General features: G+C 29.7%; 1 protein-coding gene across 2 annotated transcripts in view; it reads right to left on the bottom strand.

Annotated features, from left to right (window-relative positions):
- LOC136975101 (SCY1-like protein 2) overlaps positions 1-27,273 on the bottom strand; it is a 110,555-nt gene that overhangs the window by 7,281 nt on the left and 76,001 nt on the right. The window contains exons 4-14 of one of the 2 annotated variants that reach the window (XM_067270101.1): positions 26,347-26,494; positions 18,326-18,472; positions 18,049-18,264; positions 17,614-17,730; positions 7,353-7,478; positions 6,927-7,103; positions 6,718-6,840; positions 6,458-6,571; positions 3,887-4,019; positions 644-762; positions 451-554 (exon numbers count right to left, since the gene is read on the bottom strand). In XM_067270101.1, the coding sequence (XP_067126202.1) occupies positions 451-554; positions 644-762; positions 3,887-4,019; positions 6,458-6,571; positions 6,718-6,840; positions 6,927-7,103; positions 7,353-7,478; positions 17,614-17,730; positions 18,049-18,264; positions 18,326-18,472; positions 26,347-26,494 (1,524 nt within the window). Of the gene's footprint in view, positions 1-450; positions 555-643; positions 763-3,886; positions 4,020-6,457; positions 6,572-6,717; positions 6,841-6,926; positions 7,104-7,352; positions 7,479-17,613; positions 17,731-18,048; positions 18,265-18,325; positions 18,473-20,321; positions 20,444-26,346; positions 26,495-27,273 lie in introns of those variants that run through there. The other variant, XM_067270104.1, reaches the window with a different exon arrangement.

Here is a 27,273-nt window from a genome sequence, read left to right as displayed (position 1 = left end):
TCCTTCCATTTCTGGCAAAATAAATTAAATTCGATCCCGCTTAACAACGTTTTCCAGTAAACAAACTTTCATCTACGACATTATCCTATTTAATCAATAAAATTGCCGAAACTGATGGTTTGTTGTGACAGCTTTTCTCATTTAGCATAAATGTCACACACTCGTGCGACAACTCGATACCGAATATTATTGGAATATTCCGTATCTGTTGCTCGAAAGAATCGAATTTCCGTGTCAACACCTATTATTTTCTTAGAATTAGTGTCGGTGGAAAGAAGCTATTCGTTTTTGTTAGCGTACGGATGATATAAAGATTTGTGTGATTTGTGGTGGGATTTGTATGGAAAATTCAATAAGTAACGATAATTTAGAAAGTATAAGAGTTAAATTACGATCGATATGACTGGGAAATTATCAATAAAGAAACGTGGGTTCCGTAATTATACTTACTGATCAATAGAGGACACAGACAGATGTTCTAATTTTAGTTTGTTCTTCTGATTCTTAGCTACGTGTTCCAGCATTTCTTCCAATAGTTCAACTAGAGACGTGAACTTAATCGGGGATCAAAATAATTAATAATAGCTGATAGAAATTCAGTAGTAGAGATTCAACTTAAATCTAAACACAATAATGAAATTACCTGGTGAAGTTTAAGGGCAGGACTCACCACTACCGGAATTAACACGGGCATGACTTTAGTCGCCAGCATATTCACTGTCAAGCCGTATCTTTTATCGCCTAACATGTGTTTGTAGATTCCTACAAAGAAAAAAAATATATTATTATTATTATTATTTTAGTATATATTAGAAAAACAAAAGTTTAATTAAGTTAGGATTTAAAAATTGATGAATTAAGAACAATAGAAAAATATATTTTTATAATTTTTCGTTTCATAAAAAAAGAGAAAAAAGAAAAAAAAATAATCAGTTATCAATGGCCGACTTTCTATCTTGCATGGTTTTTAGTATCGAGGGACAGAATTCAGTTTAAAAATAATTGCTTTGGACCCGAGAGTTCTTTAGTGTCGGAGATTAAAGCTCTTTGTACAAAAAAGAGTTCGGCTAAAATCCCAGAAGTTAAAATTGACAATAAGCCTATTATATTTTAGTTTCACGTTTCTAAGTTCATTTTTGCGAAAAAAACGATTCTTATGAAATATTTAATTGAGAAAAATGTGAGATTTTTAATTATAAATTAGTCTTATAAATATTTTTAACCACGGTCGGATTGAATTTATCTTATAACCACAAGACAATATAAATAATTATAGTGAATACACGAGAAAATATCGAAAGGTTAAGCCAAATATTTGTTAAAATACTAGCAATATATATATATATATATATTTATGATTAACATAAATTAATTTTAATCAAGCTGTAGACCAAGATGTGTAACCAAACTTTTTATGAATAGAGAAGAGTAGAAAAGGAGATATTTTACAAAAATTCTTTTTCTTTCACGCTAAATATTGAAATATAGATACCATTAAGTACAGTTAAGTCGTCGTTGCATTTAAAAAATTATAAAATAAATCTCAATTTTGAGGAGGATGCATTTAAAAATAGAACTAAAGTTCACAAATTCCTTTCAACGCTCATCGATTTCAAATTTTTCTGGAAAAATTTTCGAATTATGACGAATCATTAGAAGCGGATACGAGCCATAAAGGTTTATTTCCTTTCGTGTAATGCGAATAATTTATTTACAGAAGATAATTTATTAAATGCATATTTTCGAAATTACAGAATTCTAACTTACGGTACTCTTATCTAAAATTGTTAGAATATCCGTTCTCCCGTTCTCAATCCGGATCTTCCTATTAAATTTAACTGACCTCGGATTAAACTCGACTACGTCGACACGATTAATTGTCCGAAAAGTTTAGTTTCCAGTTCAAAATTCTTTCTTTCGATTATTATTATATTCTAAGCACTTTAATGAATTTCGAGTGGGGAAAATTCCGATCCAATTTAAAGTTTGATATTAATCGTATTTTATAGATGCGTAAATGTGACCTAAATAGCGGCGTATAAAATGTATTATAATTAAATTCTGTTAGAATTGTTCTTCCTATTCTCGAGGACGACATTCCGAGCTTTGAATTACGAATCGTGTCGACTATAAATGCTAAACGTGTTTATTGATTTGGATTAAGTATTGCAAAGCGAATCATTTGTCTCGCTAGAATTATTGAGAAATTATTATATTAATTTCCTATAATACGTACAAAACATTTCCGCCATAATTTTACGATTATAAGTTTTGTATGAGAATTTACATGACGAAGAAAATATACAAAGGTGTGTGCGCCACAATAGGAACACTAGCAGTTTCCAAGACGAAATCGATAGATATGATAATTAATCTCGTTGTAATGGGGAAAGGGGAAGGATATTCAATTAGATATGACAAAATGTCTACCAAATGTTAAGGTCACGTGAAAAGGTGAGGAAAATAATCGATGAATCCTCTTCCCGGGAAATTATATTAACAATGTTTTTAGCGATTTCGAGAAATATTTTTAGATTTTAAACCGAAAATAACGAATGGCTTAAAGCATTTTCAGAACTTGGTGTTTTCTTTTATTGTATGCAAAACCAATAAATCATTTTTTTTGTACATTTTTTATAACCGTTTGAAGAAGTTACCATTAAGTAATTCTTCAAACATATCAATTTAGCTTCTAGATCTTATAAATTTCATTCTATTCGTGTCAAAAATATAAAAAAAAAGTTGAGATTTTTCTTACATAAGAAAGAACTTTGGAAACGAGAATGTGACAAAAATTCAATCACGACAAAGAGTGATTTGCTAGATTTTTATCGTGTGATAAAATACATCGCTGATAAGTCATATTGTAAGGTGAAGCGATATTAATATAAATCGTAGAAAACTGACTCTCACGTTTTATTTATACATTCAAATTTAGTAGTAAAACTAACTTTATTAACAAACATTTCCAGGTATAAGTATTGAGAATTAACTAGTTACTTTAACTATCATGTTAACAGTATTATAAACATAGTCTAATATATCCAAAATAGCAAAAACAATTAGTTCTATTACAGAGTTTCGAATTAACAAATTGCATATTAGCTTATTCAGTTTGTAATACAGAAACAATAACGAATTTTGCTTTATCTTTCGGCTTTTGATACAAATTTGCAACAGAAATATTAAGCAAAGGTAACATTCTTAAGAATTTAAGACAGTCCTTTGTACAGTATTAACATTTTAACGTTTAAATTTTAATTTAGGAAAGTGCAAAATTAACTCTTATCCTTTTACTATAAATTCTTTCACAATATTAATTTACGTCTTAGATAATCTATAGGAATTTAATTGCTATAAAATGGCGTAAACGAAACCTATAATTAAATTTTCAATTATTAAGACAGGCGAGTACACGACTTTTTTTCTTTTATATCTTTAATAATTCGGAAAGGATCGAAATTCCCGTCACGTTAACCGAAGTAAAATGTTATTTTCTGCCTTTTCTTCCTCTTTCGATATTTTTGTTTACGAAAGAAGAACTAAATAAAATTGTTCCCTTAGGTTACTGTATAAAATCGGCGTTTGTATCGGTTAGAGAAAAAGAAATAAAAATAAAAATAAAGTCACCGAATGTTTGAAAACTTGTGATTTAGTATAATTCTTGTCGAATTTTTATTAATAATTTATAAGTTATTCTTTACATATATAAATAAAATTTTGAAAAATTAAATAAATTGCTTAAAAAATATTAAAAATAAACGAATAGAAAATCGTTACAAAAGCACACAAACCGGGTATTAAAAACTCCGAATTACAGTTACAAAGAGATGGCGAAGAAGAAGAAAAAAAATCAATCATAAACAATTTTCGGTTGTTTACTTACTTACAACCGGCATTAATATTGCAGGATCTTGTAATTTAGCTTTACTAAGCATAGGTAAAACATCGTCCAGGATGTTGGTCTTTTCTAATTTATCGATAATCTTCTCGACGCAAGTCAATGCGATTGCTTGCATCTGTAAGCAAGAGTTGTTATTATTAAAATCCAAAATATTCAAATTTGAATAAAATGATAAATCTTTCCGTCAATATTTAACAATAATTGCTTCCGGATATATCCTTAGCAACGTGTTTAAAGTATAGTTTAATCGAAACTAGAAACTGTTAAATAATTATAATTTTATTGATCCGACAGTCACCTTTATCAATTGTATAGAGAAACCGCAAAATAAATTCTTAATGATGATGATGATTACTCTTAAGAAATTCGACATGTCTCTTTGGATTATTCTATACAAGCAAATTTCGTCTGAGTATTGTTACCGAAGATACTACTATATAATTAAAGTTTTAATGTTAATTATTAACAGTGTTCCAAGACGCAAAGTGTGTTAAATATGACTAGAAAATAAAACATAAATAATTTTAATGTTTAGTGTAAAGAAGTATTTAAAAAAATCCAGTAACGAGTTGCTTATCTTTCCCGGCAATATTTAAAACTGCGTGTGTGGCGCCATCTGTTACGATATTTTATTATTAAAAACATTTTATATTTTTAATTATTATAAAATGGCAAAAAGCTTAATTTTTGAGTAGGGATGGGTATTATAAAAAATTGTAAATGTTAATAACGAGTAAACTCATCATTAAATCCGACCCTACTCGAGATACGACAAACGATCCCTTTTATCTCTCCACCCGTCGACCTTTAATCACCAAAATTTAATGGCATCAATCTCCCTAATACTCAAACCTCTCGGCGAAATTTCAGAAATTTTCGACAAAAACCGCAGGAGTTATTAAGCTTGAAAGAGAGTGAACAAAATCGTGCCCTCGCACACACACTAACATCCATAAATATAGAAAAATCCCTCGAATTTTTTTTTTTTTTTTTTTTTTTTTTTTTTTTTTTTTTTTTGCATTTCTCGACGTTTCAACGTCCCCTGAGTCCAAAAATGTAAAAATCTTGAGGGATCAGTTTTTAGACGATCGCCATACTTTCCCTCCGTTATACACAACAGAGCCGAGAAGGTGAAAACGAATACTTTTATACGAAGATGTAATGTTCTTTCACCGAAACCTCGTTTATTCTTCCATTTTCCAATCCTTGATGCATCATCTTATTGTTTAAACACGATATTTTTTTTCAAATTTACAAAAATATTTCGAAATAAATGGATGCAAAATGGTTTGAAAGATTGTGTGTCAAGGAAGTGTCCGAGCTGAATTGAAAAAAAAAAAAAAACTGCAGAAAAATATTCTATTCTAGTGTTTGCTAGTAGATTTTCATTTTCATATTGTACTTGTATATTTTAACAGAAAATATCAGTTTCTCATTATATTAATTTTTTTCATAAATTGTGTTTTTCCTTTTATTAAGAAAATATACTCTTTAGTTTAGATATAAGGATAGAAACTATACATTATCCGTTTTCTAAGAACGTTGGAGAATCTTTAATACTCCAATCACATACTTCCTATACCTGTTTTTCTAACTCATCTTCTCGGATTAAATCGATAATTCTGTGTTTTTATACGTACAGAACATTCTGTATTCGCAGTAATTTGTTCATTAAGGAACAAATTATAATTTAATTTTAGTAATTTATTGCATTAAAGTACATAAACATACAATGTTTTAAATTATACATACAGTATATACAGCAATACAAATGAAATTGTTTAAAATGTTTTTCTGTGTGTATTGAAAAAATAGCTTTGAAGAACAAAGAAGCGTTTCTAAATATTTTATTTTACAAGTGTTTTAAAAGATAACAATACTTTATTTGACTTTATATAATTCAGTATGCACGTGTTTGCACACACCTTCTATAGTTACTGTACATTCCTACTAAAATTTCCTTCTTTTCTTTTGCTAATTTCATTAATTATCCTATTATATATATTTGCAACACACAAAAAAGGATTTACGCAAATCATATTCACTTTTTTAATGCTTAAAACTTTTCTGTAATGTATAATACTGCAAATTGTTTCCTAATACTTAATGTACTGTACTGTACAGTAAGCTAAGGTTCGTTGAATCATTGGAATCATCATTTCTATAAATTAGATTTAGAAAATATATCTGAAATATGTCAGAATTTCGATTCAAAATCTTTTAGGGGGTACTATTCAGATTTTAATTGCAATTTTATTTGTTTATGACTCACTTGACACTGTGTACAGCAAGCGAGTAAAATTTTTTATCAAATGATATTTCTTGCTTCGGTTTTAAATTAGGGGAATTGAAAAAAAAAAATGTTTTTTTTTTTGTACAGAAGTGCTTAAAGGTCCTGTCTCATTACCGGTGATAATTGTTTTTAAATTAATACATTGCCAGAGAGATTCTTAAGCCGTTTCGATTTTTTTTTTTTTTTTTTGCTTTTGTCTTCTCGAATCTATTAAGACTTACTTGGATTAGATTTTGCTTACAAATAAGCTTTAATCTTACCTTAACACCGGAATCGCTATCGAAAACTTGTTTAGTTCTGGGCAGGACCATTTTTTTAACGGCCGATTCCTCTAAAGAATCCGCTATATTTGATACAGCCTGAAGCGCCGCCGTCTAAGTAATTGGATACTTAAATTAATTTTCTTATCACTTTTATTAAAAAATTAATTGAGAAAAAATTAAGAAGTAAAATTAAGCGAAAATTATCATAATTATTAAAAGTTAAGAAAGTTTTCTGTTACTTATTCATTATCTCTTACCTGTATCTGCGGTGTTGTAGAGTCGAATGCATTGTACAACATAGGTAATACGTCCGATTTAATATCACTCTTAGGCGTTTTTTTCATAATAACGTCTAATCTTTCCAATAGCGTTACCGTCGCCTGAAAAACATTTTTAAAAATTTCGGTGTTACGACATACAAGCACAAAAAACACCGTCGTATGTAATTAATAACTGTATTTTTCACCTGTACAGATTTAGGCATACTGAATACAGTACGAAAAAGAGGAAGAATGTAGGCTTGATTTTCTTCCGGAGTGCTTGCTTCTATCATAAATAGTATCGGTTGTAAAGCGGCAGCTAACACTTCCGGTGATTGAAGTTCGGCTTGTAAAGACGGTAAAACGTGTTGATACCAGAGTTTCTAAAACCATGTAAAAATACAAATCGATGCTATGAATCAAAAATTCACTAGTGAAAAAAAAACAAAACAAAACAAAATACACCAATCCCAAAAGGCTACTTTTTGCCAAACACGGTTCTGCACTCAGTAAGAAATTACACAAGCATCTAGTATAGTATTTGTAATGCGTCTCGAAAAACATATTAAGCATTTGGAAAATAAAACAAAAGGAAATGTTTACAGAGAGATTGTGTGTGAATGAAAACCTACCTTGGGAATTGCTGGTAGTACACCTTCCAAACTGTGATAGAAATTCGATTTATGACCGGAATCTTTCATTTGTATAACGTCGAGGTATAAAAGAGCGTTAACTGCTGGATCCATAAAATATCTAATCTAAAAAAAATTAAAGAAATTTATTAAGAATGATGATGTAGACGTATTGGTCTCAAGAAGTAGTTGAAGTATGGATTTAAAGTAAAAATATATGTATTTAAGAGAATTTAAAATATCTATCTCCAAAATAACGAAAGATATATATGTATATATATGACTTGTGTGAAATATGATCATATCTCTGAGTTTTCATAGAGTAACATATTTCTTATACCAAAAAATATTGCAAGAGCCTCTCAACAATATTAATATCATTGTCATATGGAGAGGTGACAGCCAAAAAATCGAACCGCAGAAACTTTTCAGATTAAATATTAAATATTACTTTACTTTGCATATTTTCTTCATATACATTTTACAATAATAATAACTAAAAATTTAATACATAAAACATTAAAAATAGCCGTGAAAAATGGGCCTATCTACGACTCGTCTTCACTTTGAAACAATCCATTTTTTTTTTTTTTCTTCTTCTTATTGGAAAGATGTGTTTTTAAAAGAGAAGAGATAATTTGCATACATATTTTTGTATAAATTAAAAATAAAATGTTATATATTTTATTTAAGTTAAATAAAATATCTTTATTATTATTACTATTATTATTATTATTATTAGCATTCAAAGTGACTACCAGATTAACACCGGTGGCTGTGTACTATGCCGGACCAAAGTCAAGGCATAGTAACCAAAACAGAAATTAAAGAAGTGTATCAGTGTGTGTCTGTATTCAGGAATTTTCTCACAATATGACATGTATTCAATATAGTGGCCTTCTGTAGTGTGATGTATGTGTTTCTATTCAATTCTAATGTGCCCAGGCTTTTGTGTAGTGTGTGTGGTATGACACCTGTAGAGGAGAGAACAACAGGTACAATAAGCACCCTATCCATCCTCCACAGATGCCTTATTTCCTGGGCGAGTTCTGTGTACTTGCTAATTTTTTCAGTGCATGCGTTTTGTATATTGTGAGTGTTTGGAATGGATATGTCTATAATGTATGTGATTTTATTGTGTTTGTCAATGAGTGTGATGTCTGGTCTGTTGTGGTATATTGTTTTATCTGTGATTATAGCTCTGTCGTAGTACATTTTGTGCGTGTTGTTTTCCAATACTGTCTGTGGAATGTATTTGTAGTATGGTTCGTGGATGTCTACTAATTTGTGTTTCTTTGCAAGCTCTTGGTGTATTATATTTGCTACTTGATTATGTCTGTGTAAATAATCTGTCTGTGCCAAGAGCTTGCAACCAGAAGTGATGTGTTGTATAGTTTCTGGCATGATGTGACATTTTCTGCACATGTCATTCGTGAGTGTTGCATCTTTGAGAATGTGTTTTCTGTAGTTTTTAGTATTTATGACCTGATCCTGTATGGCAATCATGAATCCTTCTGTCTCCCCAAAGAGGCATCCCCGAGCTAACCAGCTGTTTGACGCAGTTTTGTCAACAAAATCCTGGGCCAGATCATAAGGATGCCTGCCATGGAGTGCCTTTCGAGCCCACGATTGCTTAATGGTGTCTATGCCTTTTATATGTTGTGTTGTGTCCATATGATGTGAGTGTAAGTTTAATGGTGTGTTATTTGAGTCTGCTAGAATTACTGCTTTATGTAATTGTGATGTTTCTTGTTTTTTGTAGAAAAACTCTCGCAGTGACTGTATTTGTTTGTAGTGAAGGTTAACTATGTCAATCAGGCCACGTCCGCCATCTTTACGTGGAAGGGTTAATCTTTCTGTGGCGGATTTAGGATGATGTTGTTTATGCTTAGTAAGTGTTGTTCTTGTTTTCCTTTGGAGTTGCTCAAGATCTGTGTGAGTCCAATGTATAACTCCAAAAGAATATGTGAGTACTGGGATGACATATGTGTTTATTGCTTTAACTGTGTGTTTTGCATTTAACTGTGTTCTGAGAATAGCATTTAACCTACTTTGGTATTCTTTAATTAATCTTTGCTTTATTTGTGTATGTTCTGTTAGTTTGGCCTGTTGGAATCCTAAATACTTGTAGAACTCGCCCTCTTCCATGGATTCAATAATGTCTCCATTTCCAAGTGCAAAATCTTCTTTCTTCAGGATTCCTTTTTCTATGTGAACTGTTTTGCATTTATCTAGGCCAAATTCCATTTGTATGTCCTTGGTGTATGAATGTGTGATTTGTAGGAGTTGATGAAGTTGTTTTTGTGTGGATGCATAAAGTTTTATGTCATCCATGTACATAAGATGTGACAGTGTAAACTGTGTTGTTTTTTTGTGTCTGATATTGTAACCATATTGCGTGTTGTTTAACATGTTGGATAATGGGTTCAGGGCTAAGCAGAACCAGAGAGGACTCAAGGAATCTCCTTGAAAAATTCCTCGCCTAATAAAAATTTGCTTTGTTTGTATGGAAGTGTTACTAACCCTGAGATGTAGTGTTGTTCTCCAGTGCTGCATAGTGTTTTGAAAGAATGCAATGAGTGATGGATGTATTTTGTACATGTGTAAGATATGTAGCAGCCAACTGTGTGGAACACTGTCGAATGCTTTTCTGTAGTCTATATATGCCATGTGTATGTTTCTGTGTTTTTTGTGTGCTTGCCGTAGAATGACTGAATCTATGAGTAACTGTTCTTTGCATCCCCTGTGGTTTCTACGACAACCTTTTTGTTGTTCTGTTAGAATGTTGTGTTCTTCAACATGTTTGTATATTTTGTTTGCAATACAGGATGTCAATAATTTGTAGAGTGTTGGAAGACATGTAATTGGTCTGTATTGTGTGGGGTCTGTGGTATTGTTGTTTTTAGGTTTCATGTAGGTGATGCCCTGAGTAAGAAAATTTGGCATGTCTTGTGGATTGATGATGATGTGTGTTAGATGTTTAGCTAGTTCCTGGTGCAGTGATGTAAACTTTTTGTACCAGAAATTGTGAATGTTGTCTACACCAGGTGTCTTCCAGTTGTGTGTTCTGTTAACAGTGTATTGGAAATCATGTATGTTTATTTCAACACAGGGCATAGTTGGTATGTTGTGCAAGTTTCTGTTCTCCTCCTCGATCCAGCCTGCTTCAGCATTGTGCGTGACAGCACTGGACCAAAGAGAAGACCAATATGTTGTGAGTTCTTCTTCTGTTGGTGTGCCACTGTGCTGTGTATCAGTGTTTGCTTTGTTATTAATTTGTCTGTAAAAGAGTTTTTCATTGTTTGTAAATAATTTATTTTGTTGTTTTCGTAGTGTACATGTTTTGTATCGTTTGAGTCTACGTGCTTTGGCAGCAAGTTTTTGTTTTAGTGTATCAATGTATTCTGTAATGCGTGTGTTGTGATGTTCATGTTTTGTGTGTGTTTTTATTTTCTTGAAAATGTTTTTGAGCTGTTTCCTTAATTTGGGTGTTATGTTGTTTTTAGTGTATTGTGTTAGCCTGCCTAATTGCTGTCTAATGTCATTTATTTGTGTTTCTATTCTTCTCTGCCAGGCAGGCTTGTGATAGAATTGTGTTTTCTGTGTATTTGTCTGTGATTGTACTTTCAGTCCATGGTGTGTCACTACTGTGACTGCCCCAGCATAAACTAATGTATGAATGTCTGCGAGTGTAGAAATTGAATGAATGTAGTGTGGTAGTAAGTGAGTGTTTACATAATTTAGTGTTTTTCCTACTTCCTTTGACGTGTTGATTTTTGGTATTCGTGGTCGTTGTGTGGGATCTGTACCTGTATATTTAGTGAGTGTTTCCTGAAATATAAGTGAGAGCATATTAACTAAATCCATGTCTATGTTATCAGTGATGGATGAGGAAGTGTCTGTAGTATCATTAGTGGTAATTGTTGTATGTGTGTTATTATCAATGCTTGTTGCTGGATTATCCAGACAGGTTACATGATCTTCATTAATGTTAGATGTTTCTGTCTGTTGATGTATTTGATCAGCAACCTGTTGTTTGATAAGTTCAAGTGTTGTTTGTGGAATAAGGTTGTTGTGTATAATTGTTCTTTTTTGATCAACAACCCTTTGTTCGGTGACAGTGAGATGAGGATACTGTTGTGTGAATCTATGGTGTAGTTGTTGTCTGTATGCTGTCATGTTTGTTTCGAGTTTTGTGATGGTGTAATAAGTACGGATGATAAACTCGTTCATTTCTACTGTCCATTTCATCCGTTGGCGTGGTTTTCCAGCCTTTGTGGTCTGTGGATGCATTGCCACAGAAACACCAAGGCTGGGTTGGTTCCTCACATCTGTTGAGGGCATTGCAGTAGCCATGCTTGGGCCGGTGCTGCTTTCGCCACCGGTAACCAAGGGAGACTGTGACCTATTTTTCGAACGTGAGCCTCTGCCTAACCCACGAACGCGGACCTTGTTAACCCGGGCGACGTCCGAGCCGGTATCACACTTTGATCTAGTTATTACCATGATGAATATCTCCACAGAATGTGGGCGTGGTCACTCTTAGCTTCATTTCTCCCCATAGACCTTACTGGCATGGGTGTCCCTACCAGGAGCTTATGCTCCAGCCTGCATTGCCCTATGGATCAGTAAAATTACTGGGCTCTCCCACCACGACCAGGTGGTGACCACGGGAGAGTTATTATTATTACTATTATTATTATTATTATTAGCATTCAAAGTGACTACCAGATTATATGGAGAATGGAATTTGTTTAGTGTAGTAGATTTTACTTTCTTAACAGAATGTTAAATTAGCTTTCGCAAGAAAAAATAAACAGAAAGAATACGTGAGTTTCATTTCTGAGTATAAAAAAAAAATTACGAATTTAATTTGTATTGAGTATATTTTAATGTCATCATTAATAAAATAAAAGACGGTAGAAGAATAAAGCGACTTTCTTATTTTAAACGGCAACTTTTATGTTTCTTCAGTTGCTAGAGTGGATATTCCTTTCATTTCGTATTATACATTACTCGTGTGAAAAGCATGGAAACTTGGCCTTGGGCTATTGAATGAATTGCCATTCCCAACTATAGACAAACAATTTATGTTTAAACAGAAAAGAATCCAGGCGTGTACATCCAATAAAATTGTTTTTAATGAAAAGAAAATATATTCTATAATTTCGATTTTCAACTTTGATAAAAGACTAGTTTTTATATAAAATTTAAATGATAAAAGTTTATTATTTTTTAACCGAATATCAAAAGAATTTTCCTCCTTTTATTGCATTCGTTATTTACAAATTTCAACTATTAAATACATTAATCGAGTGTAGACCTAGACGTTAACTCGTCTTTATAATCGTTTCCTATTATAAAATGATAAAGAAGAAGAAGAAGAAGATGATGATGATGATTAATAACATCATGTTTAGTTTACGTTACAGCATTTTATAAAAAGGTATTCCGATTAACTAATTAGTAAACTAGCAATACTGTAATTAAAGGAAGTATTACTATCGATCAAAGTTTAGAAAATTATATTTAAATAAGAAATAATAAATTTTTCAAATGTTAGAAAAGTATAAGTTTGATGAATGTTATTTACGTTGCATTGAAAATTTCAGTTTAGCGCCGTACTTATGATAGGCTATCTGTCTATTCTTACTCTGATAAATTACATTGAAATGTATATTTAGGAAAAGTATATAAATATTTAATGTTTGAGTGATAAAGCGCCGTTTCTGCTTTAACTAGACAAGGACTATATGACTAATGTTTGCGATTAGTCAGATGTGATTCCGTTATCACTGTTTCCTGCCAAAGAAATGACTCTTTTTATGTTATTTAATGCTCTCGTCGTAATTGTAAAGCTTATCTTAAGTGGCGATTAACGTCGAATTTTCGTATAAAACAGAGTTTAGTTCAAATGCAATTGAAAACTAAAAAAAGTTTAAAACTAAACACGATATTTTATAATTAAAAATATTTTAATATACTTCATGAAATTTTTGATTATATCGTTAAGATGCGGTCAATTGTCACAGTATATATTAAAAAGATATTATTAATTTTATGGGAAAAGACACGATTTTTTCACTATTAATCCTATTAATTTCACTAGTAAATATCATGTTTAATACTTATTATTAGCTTTGGAATTGGAAATATAATTTATTGTTAATTTTTTTTATAGAATATGAATAATAAATTCATTGATTAATTCTTTTATTTATAAATAATATAATTAAATATAAGTATTATTTATAAATATATTGAAAACTGAAAATAATTTTTCCATATTGAATTCTCTATTTAATCCTGTTGTGAATTTAATATAAAATTATTTACTAAATTAGAAATAATAATTTTTTTTATATTTTTCCTAAAGAAATAATATCATTTGCTCGATATGTAATATTATTAATTTTAGGTTTTCAATGCTGGAAAAATTCTATTTGGAGCATTTTATAGTTTTGATAAACTGTGAAATTCATTTATTAAATTCATCATAAACTCTGAATTTTGTAATTTTTTTAGTGAATAACTCGTTGATAATTAAATTACCTCTCGAGTGAATTACTAGAAGTATATTCTTCGGTTTACAACGGCGCGTTACTCTTACATTAAAAGCAATATGCAAATTTGAAACGAAAAGAAACGGACGAAAAAAGTTAAAACGGAGCTTTTAATAAACTTTTAGTAAATTTAAAAGTTCATATTATATAAATACTAACGTAAACACATACAGATTTATGAGGAGTCGAAATGAGTGAGTAAACAGAGATTGGCGCAAATTAAGATAATTGTTCTGTTTTATACCGAACGTTTCAGCTTATTTTATACAGATTTAAACTATATAAGTTTAGCAAAAACTAAAATTTTAAAAAATATATATAATTAACACAAATACGATTTTTTAAAAAAATTAAATTTATAACAAAATTTAAATGTACCGTTAAAAAAATTCTGATAATCTGTAAATAGCACTGTGATATATTGAGTTAGTAGCTAATATATATATTTTTTTTCTGTGTGAACATGTAACACGTTATTTTAATTTCCACGTCTAATATTATATGATTTATTTACTATGCTTACTGTATTTCTATTATAAAATCGAACATAACTAAACTTCACTACCCACGCTTTTATTTAATAAAAATGCAATTAAAAATGTATCGAATTATTAATTACAAAAGAATAACGTGTTTAGAATGAAACAGAAACTGAAAAAGTATAAAATGTGCTTCTAATATTTGAAGTAATTAAGCAACTTAAAAGGTGAAATTGCAATAATGAAAAAGTCTAGAAAAAATTGTGTCGATTATGTTATTAATATGTAAATCTTTCTCATTTTTTTTTTTTTTTTGGTAGTCTTACTATACTTTTAGCTTATGTTAGACTTTTAAATTAAATTAAAATTAAATTATTTAAAATTATTTATAGAGAATAAGCCTATTCTAGGAAGAGAATTTCTTAAATACGCTAGATAACAAGTTTAAGCACTTTATTGTCGAATGTTCTTCCCTTCACAGCAAACTGTAACCAGCATTACAGGCCGTAATATGCTGATGAAAACCAAATCTTCACAAAAGAATTCCTCCACATAAAATAGTACAGTTTATGTCGGATCTTTTAGATTTGTAGAATATAATATCTCATAACTCCTGTGAGAAGTAAAATGTAGCTCATATTTAAAATAAATCACGGAACTCTAAAAGAATGATTGGAAGGAAGCTTCTACGTTCTAATAATGCAAGATAAAAGGGGCATATAAGAAATTAACTCTTAGAGACATAATTATACAAGGTGGTTACAAACTGTGAGAACAAACTTCAGTAGTGAATTGTGGAAGGACAAAGAACAAAAATGGTCCTATTAACACATATCCAAAAATGAACCAGAGATGGATGACACCACTGGGCAATAATATCAAATTTGTTATGCATCAATCATAGTAATGAAAGAGAGAGTAAGTAGAATGCTGTCTGTTTCGTGAACATATCCAATGTACAGTACAAGTATGTGGTACAATGCTGTGAGAATGACTCGTTATTCCGATTAGGAACAGGCATGATATTCACGTACAGAAAAGCAAATGGGAATGGTCGGAGGTGGCACAGTTGCACCATGGTTAGTCTATATCATAAAGTAATGTGTGTGACCACTTGTATCGAGATACACGGAGGATACTTTGAGCATGTACTGTACTTTGATTCTGCCTGAAGTATGTATGCGATACTGTTGCGCAACGTTATATCCTGTGTGTGCAGTTCACGATGCCAGTTGCGTTCATTTATCTCATCACTAGTGAATTTCCAGACTTAAGTTAATAGGACCACTTTTGTTCTTTTTTCCTGTTATGAATCCACTCCTGAAGTTTGTTTCCATATTTTGAAACCATTCTGTATACAAACTTATAAACTATCTTTTATTTTCAATATATAACCATCAATTCTCTGCAAAATATAGGCCTAGATATTCGAGGAAAAAAAATTAATCAAGTATTGCAAAGCAAATACACAACAAATTTACGTAAATAATTAGATCTATCAATATAATGTCTAATTTAACTACTAATCAGATAACCGTAACAATAAAAATTTTGTTAATTACTTAATACTTTAAATAATAAATATATAGAAAAGTTTGAAATAAGCTAATTGAATTGTGTTAAAATTTTAATTTTCTTTATCAGCTATTTCGATTTTTATGCTAATATTTGATTTATTCACAGTTTCGGTTGTTCGTAATCACGTTGTTATAAAAATATGCAATACTTCAGCACTGAAAATTGTTATAGAATGAAATACAGTAGAGCGTCGATAAGTGGAACGTCGGTAAGTGTAATGGCCGGAAAGTGGAACTATTTTCAGTCGGACTGTGTCGTGCTGAATCGAATGTTTTTGATACTAAATTTACTTCTAAAGTATAATTTTCATGTTTTTTATATTCTTTAATATATTTATTTTGTTTGTACAAAATGCAGAAATAATTTTTAACGATATGATAGCCTCGATGATTATTATAAAAATTTTCGTTAGGCTTAAAATCGACGAAAATTCAACACGAAGCGACACGCAACGGAGAAAAATTCAACAGGAAGCGATACGCAACGGAGAAAAATTTGAACATCGGACAGGTTAATGTATTTTTTCGTACAAAGTCGGAAACTGGAACAAATCATTAACTGGAAGGACCCCAGTCCCCAATTGGTTCCACTTATCGACGCTCTTCTGTATACTATATTCAGGATATTGAATGAGTTGTCACCTTGTGATAACTTTTGATTTATTGTAGTGATAACTCATTCAAGTTTGCACGAGATAATAATTGTTTTTATTATTTGATTTGATAATTTAATTAATATTTCAAGTTAAAGTCATGATAGTAATTACGAATTCTAATTTCATAAACTATATTATAAAAATTTCAAATTTATAATTCAAGTTTTTCAATGTTCTTTATTCATTTCTACGGGCTGTTACTTCATTTCTTTAATTAAGGAGGTATTTTTATATTTTAAAATAATCAAAAGAATAATAATCTATAATAGATGACTTGAGCTGATTATTTTACATTTTTAATCGTCTTAAACTGAGGATTGTTTATATTTTCCTGGACTATTTTCCATGCTTAAGTCAAAGTTGCTTTTTTCTGCTTAACATTAATATTTTATAATGTTTTGTCATATTTGTAACTTAATAGTTAAATCACTTTAATCATTTCCTTTTCATAACTCTGAGTATCTTTTCGTTGATAGACAGCCAACGTGTTAATTCATTTAATTAATAATTCTCATACCAAAGTAAAATTCCAGAGCTTTGCCTTCTTTTTAACATTATTCGTCATATTATATCTTAAAAACGGTCAATCTTGCTTTTAATGTAAAGTTTAATCATTATCTTTTTAAGTCTATTCGTTTATAATTTACAGTATATAATATATATAAACTCCGACTTACTGCATCTACAACAAATTCTAATGCTTATAACTTTAATATTTGATCCTTCATGTCTAATTTAAGCCTAGTTTCCAAAGCTTTTAAAGAGAACAATAAATGGCGTGAACGTGAGTAATTTTCGTCACAGATATAACAATTTAATTGTTTGTGTAAATATACTGCTAACTGTTAGCATTTATTATTAATAAGCTAATAATACCTTGAGGAATTTGGCATTTCGATGACAGTTTTGATAAACCCCGATTAGATCTTAATTAATCTATTTGTAATATGATTAAGTACAGTTTTTAATCGTTTAAAGCCACTTACCATTGAGAAATTCTGTGCGCTTAATCTCATTTTTGGATCAGTTTGCAGTAAATTCTGTAAAGGATCGTGGAGATAGTGAGTCATTCTATCCAAAATTTCGTCCAAATTCGTTTCCAGCTAAATGAAAAAGAAAAAAAAGGAATGGGTTAAACAATTTCACAATGATAAGATTTACGATCGTTAAACTTTTATTTATATTTTCCCAGGCGAAGTAATCATTGCCAAGTTCCTATTACAGATTGCCAGAAATTGGCGAAATATCCTACTAAAGAAAAAAAATTCTCAATCGTAACAACAAGTAATTGGATACCTTCAACCTTTATCTTGTTAAAGCGTTTGTCAGTGGTTTGTAAGAAAAATAAACTGAAGAAAATATCGCCACACGAAAATTTACAGATAAAAATATTTCTATTACTTGTTAAAACAAGCTCTTACCGTTTCTAATTGCCTGCAGTATAAAGCCGTGCTTAGATTCGATTCTAATAATGAATGTCCGCTATTAAAAATAGCACAGATTAATAAGCCTAGTGAAAACATGTCACTTAAAGGCGAACACGTAGAAGACGATTGAATCTCTGGAGCAGTATAATCCAGATCGGGTTGTCCCATCTTTGGTAACTTTGAGGTGAAAGGTTGGCACGGTACTGAACCCTGAAAATAGACGGACGATTGAATATCTACGGTAGATAATTTTATTAACTATTTAACTTACCATAAGATCAAATTCGTGGCATTTTTCTGTAAACTCGAGACCCGCGAGTTTCCATGTTCCTCTTTTATTGATTAAAATAGACTGGGGGCATATATTTCTGTGAATAAGTTTACAAGAATAGTGAAGAAACGACAAGGCTTCCGTAATCTGTAATGAAAAGTAGAAAATTTTCAGGATTTTTTTCAATAATTATCGACTGAATGGAAACCATCGAATTTCATCCGGTTTCAAAATGTGCCTCGTAGTTACAAAGAACCCATTTCGATTACACGAATTGTCGCTGTTTAATGCAGACAACACGAAATTAAACAATAACGATTTGCAGATTCGAAGCCGATCAATTTCGTATACGTAATTAACGTTGACAATTCCAGAATCAAAATGTTTAATATCGTATCTGCAAGGAACAATTTCGAAATGGTTAATTTCACGTCGGCAGTAAACAATGATATATTTGAACGTCTCCAACTCCATTTCTGGATAAGCGAGCGGCCGTCTAGATCGATGCCAGATCCGGTCTTACCTAAAATCCAATGGATTTGATTCTTTATCGGATTCGTACTACGAAAAATTCTGCTTCTCTCGAAAGACTATTGACAGAGGTCTTCAAATAACCGAGAAAAGTTCTATTTTCAAAAATTCGGCCGCACGTATTGAAGACTACATCAACAAAAGAACTGATAAAATGCACCACAGATTTGATAGGTTCAGATAATTTAACTTCGAAATCGATTAAGATCTCAGCTAGTTGAGTGTCTATTTTATCGATTAAACGGTACCTTTCGTATATTTTAAAGCAAAATTTTTTCTTAACAACTCTAAAATAGTTTTATACGAGTCTAACAATCAAAAATTTTCATAGCAACACACTCGAAACAAAAGAATTTTTCCTCGTATATTTAATGGAAAAACTTATATATAACTTATGGAATTTATAAATTAAGCAGATATTTATTTCGATTAAAAAAAATTATTATATACCGGCAAATATCTCAAATATTTGTGGAATGATTAGATAATTAAACTACGGAAAATTCGATGAAAACAAAAGAGTCGCGGCGCCAATATTACTTACGTCCCAATAGTTCTCGTCCGTCTGTCCTCAACGACCTACGTGACTTACTAATACAAATTACTTTAAAAATATATATTAATATATATAAATAAACAGTTTATATGCGAATACTTCAAATTTGTTTTCATTTTAATTTGTAAATTATATTAAATTTAATTGTAAACGTTATGATATTGATTGTTTCATAATTATCCCAGTTTAAATTCATTCAATTAATTTATATTTTTCCGCTCTGATAAGTTAATGGACGTATTTAACTAATTCAGTCTCGGTCTTATTTAAAATAACGATAAATTTAAATGTAACAGAAGACCTATTTTAAGAATTTCATTAACAGTTGTTCACTGGATTTATTTTTCCATTTATAAATTAGGAAATGTTCGATTTTGTATCGTCAGAGTAACAGATCGATAACAAAAATAGCATTTCGACTTTATAGCCGTGTTCAGTGTAAATATATTAAAAGTGAACGTGATCCCGATAAACGTTTAACTCTATTAAATATTTACAAAGAATGCTTATAATAATACTTCCAGTTGCATCGTTATCGAGATATACTCTAACTATAATTAATATCCTATAGAATAATACAATTTAGTTCTTGTGAAACGTCTCTACTACATCTTTGTTCTCCCATTTATATTAATAATTTATATTTTTATTTTCTTTGTAATATAGGAAACCCCCATTAAAAAGTGTCAACGGGAAGGCGATTGAATAAAAGAATATATGTTTTTTTTTTTTATCTGACAAGTTTAGTACCAAATGGACGTTATAAAGGTCGAAGTGTTTTTATATCAGATAGCGAACAATGAGAAAAAATACATTAAATATTATTATTTTATTTTTTAGAAATTTGCAAGACGTACGACTACTAATTAAACTGTCAATTTACTTATAAAAGATTAAGATAATAGTTACTTTGACATAAATTCTCATCAGAGACGTATTTCTCCTCCCCTTTTAAATCTACTAATATCTTTTATAAGAATTAATTCAAGAATTTTTATTTAAACTTGTTGAATAATTTTTATGATTTTTTTTCCAGTTATGTAGAAAATATATCGAACGCTTTGGCTTTTAAATTTATTCTTTAACGATTTATTCGTAAAAATTCAGTTAAAGAGCGTAAAATGTCGATAAATAAATCAAAAATAAAAGAATTGAATTCAAACGAGGAGCACTTATGGTAATGTAACTGTGTAGATCTGATTTACTGTTGACATTTATTCGTCGATGCTTATCCACTTCTGTCGCCTCTTCCCACGTTCAAAAGTAAGTCATGCAAATAGAAAATAAAATTTGAGAAATCGAAACAGAGAAAATACTAACCGACAGTGTTGAGACTATTATTATTTGCAATGATTAGCATTCAAATAATCAGATAAAACTAAAAAATAAAGTACAGAATTCGGTTGGAAAATAATATTAAATTTATAAAATAACGAACAATGCTGGGCTGCAATTTTTAATCATATTTTAAACTTATTTAATTTAAAATATATGGTCATAATCTCACATTAGTAGTGTCTTGCCCCTGTACATCATACTTTTCCTGATAACAACGTAATCATGCCAGTCCTCTATGTAACTCCGTTCTGAAAAAAATTTTTGAATTGAAATCACGTGACTGCCGGTCTAGACCCGGAAGTTCATATATAATCTTGGCCTCCTACTTCATATCAGGTCTCGACTTTCATCTATCTAACGCCGTTCTCGAGATTAAGGAAGGACAGACGGTGAGAATTTATATGTCTACAATAATAATTTATCTCTCTTATCAATTATAAACAATTGTTGATAAAATCATATATCAAGAGCACACTGTCTTGAACTGTAATCGTTAATTACAGTATATTAATATTATATTAACATCGATACAATTCATTACGATCCAAGTTAACGTCCTCTTCGAGATTTTCGTTTTCCTTTGCCACATTCATCGTAATACAACTTGTTTTTAGTCTATTAATTACATTGACATCATCATTCTTTTTTCTCTCTCTCTTTCTCTCTCTCGGTAAAAATCTATTGCCTCAATCTTTCATAAATATTAGAAAAGTGCTTCTTTTTTGCAATATATTTTTACTTTCGGTTTTCATTTGAGTGTAATTATTTATATCTTTCTTTGATAATTGTTTTCGTCTAGAGGCAATAGTGTCATATAAATAACAGAAATGTAATTGGTATTCGGAAGAAAAACAAGCTAATTGTCTGTCTTCGCCCATTGTTAAAGCTATTTTAGTAAATAAAGATGCCTTAGAATAAAGCAATATTACTTTTAGTGATTTAACGTTGGCATAATTACGAGCAGATTCTTAGAAATTCAATGTAAGTTATCAAAAAAATAATCAACTTTTGTTTCTTTATTCGTATAGAAACTTATAATTTTGCACAAATTGTCTGTCCAAATACTCGTTTTGTGAAGGTCTGGAACGTGCTATTCAACAGACACGTAGTGATGAAATGTTTCTCTGTATGAAGCTCTTCGCTAACGCATCGTATTTTAACGTCACGCCTCACAAAAGTGTAAAATATACTAGAAAATAACGTCATACGAGTATTATTTTCCAGCATAGTTTATTCTTTTCAGAATAAACTATGCTGGAACTTTATTCTCTAATTTAACCGAGATTTAATTTAACCCGTGCAGTGTGAAATTTTATTGATCGGCATGTAATGATGATAACATTACTCTGTTTGTATTTTATTTTAAAAATAGGGAGAAAAAACGAAAATTCGATTTTATCTGAAGCAAACACCTTCCTAGGAAACCCAAAATGTTTTTTCAATTATTTGTCTTTTAATTAATTTTTGTATATTAATTGAGAAATTAAACGGAAATAATATTTCTAGAAGGAGCCTTTCTAAAAAAGGAAAGGAACGGATGTTGATTTTAGTAATTAATTGAAAGTATTTATGAAACAAAATGCACAATTTAATTCTAAAATTCGAATATTTTTTTTACAATTTTCATTTGGAAAATCAGATTGTTTCAAACACTTTACATAATTTCACTTATGTCAAGATCCAAAATATGTTGGTCCAGTGCAGCATCACTGATTTTTATATCTTATCAATCTTAAATAACAATTTCACAATAATTTACCATTATATTTCTTAGTCTGAGTGAAAATATATTAAATAATTTTTACATTTTCAAGCAATTTCATTTACTTCCGAATTTGAGATGAGAACTAATTTGTTTTCCTCTAAAATCTCATTTTTAAAAGAGCATCATTTATTCGTTAATAATTAATTTGTAATTAATTAAAAAATGATGTTTTTAGCAAGGTGGAAAAGAAAACAAAATAAATAATTCAAATGTATTTAATTTATTTTGATATATTCATTTCATTGTGACTTAACGTTATTCACACGAACATTTTTGTACGGATCAAATACCTGACGTTGCCCTAACAAATTTCAAAGCTTTTGGGAAATATATTCGACGGAACGTTTTATAATATCGTGTTTTTTGCATATTTTTGTATTTTTGAAAAATATAAAAACTTATATCCATATTTTATAGTAAATTATTCTGTATGAAGCACGTATTTTTAATTTTCGAATGTACAAATAATAATTCCCGTGCAAAAAAATTAAATTATTGAGAATGTAGCCTATGTATAAATATATAATCATCATCTTCCGATTCATAGCCCTTCTCTACCAAACTACTCTAGCAAATTTTCTTATTTTGCTCAAAAACATTGTATATAAGATGTCCATTAAGTCTGGATCCATAGGCGTTATGCTGATCTTTGTTTATTCTCTTACAGGTAAATCATGGCACTGAATAAGAAGGAATGAATGCAAGTTATTTTATGTTAGGATCCGCAATTGGCGAGAAGTCGCCGAAGAGTTTAACAGGCTCCATTTAGACTCTGTGTGTGATTGGTGAGAAGTCTGGATGGAGCCTGTTAAACTCTTCGGCGACTTCTCGACGATTGCGGGTTATACATCAAAATAACTTGAATTCATTCTTTCTTACCCAGCTCTATGGTTTACCTGTAAAAAAGCTAAACAATATGAATTACAATATATATTGCTTATTTAACGTAAAATTTCGTAATTAAATACTGGCACGAAGGCGATAAAGTTCCACACTAACGACATAAACAAAAGCCCTAATAAATTAAGATCGATGGTAAACAAGTAAATAAATATTTATGCCAAAATTAACTAATTTTATTTGAATTCTTCCATGTTTTTCATTATTTGTAAATGGATTATTTCGATTATGTCGTCAGTGAGATAAGAAAAACTCGACAGAACTGTTGAGAGAAGCGATATTTAATTCGTGCGATGCTTCATGCATTCGTGATCTTCAGCTTAGATACATATTAATTAGAGAATTAACCTTTATTTTTATAAAATGTTTATTATTTAATAAATATAGCAACGACTTCCGGCCTAATTTCCTGTAAAAACAGAGTTATCCACGTACAACATTGTTGTCTTTGAGATATATTGACAAGACACGCATTTCTAGATACTATATCTTGAACATTTTACATAATAATTGAGTTTTTCCGCTAAATATATTCGTTTAAGAAACATAATATATAAAATATTTAATTTTAAAAATGATACATTACATTTTCTTTTTTCTTTAAGTTTCGTTAAATCCTCTAAGCCACTATATAAGAATTTTCTTATTACAGTTATTCAGTCGACTAGAATGAATAAGAATATTCTTACGAAATTATCAAATCGAAAACACCTGTTTTCAACTGGAAACCAACAAAACCGAGCATTTTCATTAATATATCTTCTATCGTTCTCTCGATTGAATCGGAAAGCATCTGCGATCGATCGATCTCAACTGAATTCAATCCATTCGTTTCCTAAATTATTCAAAAGTAATGAATGTTAAATAAGTGTAGTAGTGAACTAGTTAATGACGCCACAGTTATTATTAATTTCGCTCGGAATATTTTCAAGAATCAAACTCGAAACGGATGGGACGAGACTGTACCGTACGTCAATTATAAATAATGGACCATATTAGGTATGGGGTTGGATGAAATTGCTGCAGATGCCATTGCCATAAAGAGAGCTAAATATTTCACAAGTTAACACTCTGGCTAATTGGAGGTCAGCTGGAGTCGACAACTTAATATAAGAAATGAGGAAGCTGCAATTTCGTTTTTGCTACGTGTAATTTACTTTTTCTCATTATAATTATATTAACCACATCACTATAGCATTTCTTCTTCTTTATTTTTTCATTTTATTGCGACTTTATTTAATATTCAAATATTATTAAGCTTATAATCTCTTCTTAATCTACAGTTTGGTTTGTGTTTTATCTGGATACTTTCTATAGATGATAGAAGTATTATGTGTATCTTTGAATATATATAAATTTGTAATGCTGTTGTTTTGTAACGCAGTTATAATTAATAAGCTAAAAGCTGTATTTCAACGTTAAAGAAGCATAAAAATCCACAAATTTCGTTGTTTCGTACGAGCCAAGTCATCCATTTTACTTCTAACTTCGTCGCTTATTCACAAATCAAATACTTTTTTGGGGGATGTTTCGTATTTTATGTAATGATATAAAATCCAAACTAAATAAAATTTTTGTATTTGTATCGATTTTTAAATTTAATTATTCATTAAAATATTATTTTTAAACTTTAAAAAAAATTTTAAATCAAATCTCACAACAGTACTTACGCATTATCTTTCTCCTCACGTAAATTCAGAAGTCATAAATAAGATTATTATTATTCTTCAAATAAAATTATCATACGTAATCTTATAAACAATAAGTACGAAAAAAACAGTACAATATATCCCTATTTAAGCCTATATTAGTTCTATACCTTTTTAAAATTGTAAATTAAATTTGATTTCCGGTCAAAAGTGTAACGAGATCAGAGTCCATTTAAGATTTATTAAGTTATTTCAACAGAAGATAAAATAAACCAATATAAATTATTTAATAAATCAAAATACATCAATATTCATTTTAATATGTAAAATTTCTTTTTTTTTTTGCACGAAGGTTACTTAAAAAAATATTTATTATAAAAAGAAAATGCAATTTGCTAAATATCATTAGAAATTATGTTAGTTATCAAAGCAAGATTCTGCTTCTTATATTACAGTTGGACAAGAAAAACAACACCCAAGCGAATCATAAATTTTTTGTTCTGTGACAGTCTCTCTCCAATGTCGAACATTAAAGATCATCATTAATTCGTTAGAGGAAAAAAAAACTTTACAATAAGAATTTTACTATTTATTACAATAGAAAAAATAAAATAAAGTTTCTTTGATAAAAATAAATATAAAACATATATTAATAAATATCACAATTTTATTATCATCCTGGAAAATAACAATATATATAGAAAGAAAACGAGCAGTTTAGGGAGATAAAATTACGTGCAACATATTATAGCCTAGATATTAAGTATCGGTGTATATCCCGCATTTCCCTTTGATGTACTTTGTCTAGTTTCTCTTTATGTTCTTCTGCCGTTCGCCAATAACCAATTAACAATTTATCGAGGCAATTTTGGTTTCTTCGTTATATTAAGAATAATGTAGAACGTAAAAGGAAATAATAAAAATATCCATCTACGTACACAAATTCTATATATTCAATGCACATTTTTAACGTTTTAACACTCCAATAAAAATATTTTAACTATTTATTATTTTCCCTCCGATTGTTCGATGAAAACAATTGAAAATTTAATCGGATTACAACTAAACATCTATATAAAGTTTCGAGGGAGAAAAAAATCTTTAAAATTGATTCGTAAGAAAAAGTTCTTTATGCATTTGTTCTTTATTTCTCTATCAAACGGATTTTCAAATCTATAGAAAAATCTATCAAATGCATTTATTATATATATTATATAAATGAATTCGCCATGCAAATTCGGCAACAAGGGAAAAAGATCTGATATGTAGATATGAAGCTCACCTGAAGTAATCCATATTTGACTTCTATATCGAGAAATGTATATTCTCGAACAGAAGAAGGAAGGTTTTGTGGAAGCCTTTCTTCTAAAGAACCCAATACGTTTGCCAAGCTACCTAATACTGGTTCGGCCGCAAATGCCAAAGCTTCACTAAAAGAATAATATTAAAAACAAATTCTATATTTTATATTCATTCAATTATTTATTATATAAAAAAATTAAATATAAAAGACTATATTATTAGTTACATAACACCTATATTACTTATTCGAGTTTTTAATAATAATATTTAAATTTTTATGCTTTATTATTATTATTCAGAGAAACGGGGTTACATTATTAGATATTATAATATAGTTCTTATGCAAATATAAATTTTACATAAGAGAAAATATGAAGGAAATTGATTTTGTGGAATTTCGAAAGATTGGAATGTTCCACTTGACAGAATATTTTGATCGTGGTGATTTTTAACTGATTTTTCCTTCTAAATTTATTCTTTAAGATTAATTATCTACGATAGTCCGAATTTTATTCTCTCTAATACCTTCTACGTTGGCTGTTAATCTTGTATTTAATCACATTTAACGAATATTATTATTTATTAAATGTTTTAATATTAGAGGATTTGTCTGGTAGAAAATAAAGGATAATTCTGTAAGAATATTATCCTGTTCTTTCTTTGGAAAGAGGATTCTAATCTTCATCTAAAATGATTCGATAAAAAATTTATTACTGAAAAATAACCTGTCGAAAATTAATTTGAAAACGTGAAACGACATCAATTTTTAGATTTAGAGCTTAGTTTTAAAGGCTAACAAGTTTAAAGTTACGTGACATCATTTCCTGTTAAATATAATCCAAGAAGAAATCCCACTAGATCAAAATTTCTCTGTAAAAATATGGAGCACCAAAATCGATCAGAGACC

The sequence above is a fragment of the Centruroides vittatus genome, unplaced genomic scaffold (assembly GCF_030686945.1).
Source record: "Centruroides vittatus isolate TY-2023 unplaced genomic scaffold, ASM3068694v2 contig_364, whole genome shotgun sequence".
NCBI classification, from domain to species: Eukaryota; Metazoa; Arthropoda; class Arachnida; order Scorpiones; family Buthidae; genus Centruroides; species Centruroides vittatus.
The sequence above is the reverse complement of the archived record's forward strand: the minus strand, read 5'-3'. Positions and strand labels throughout refer to the sequence as shown.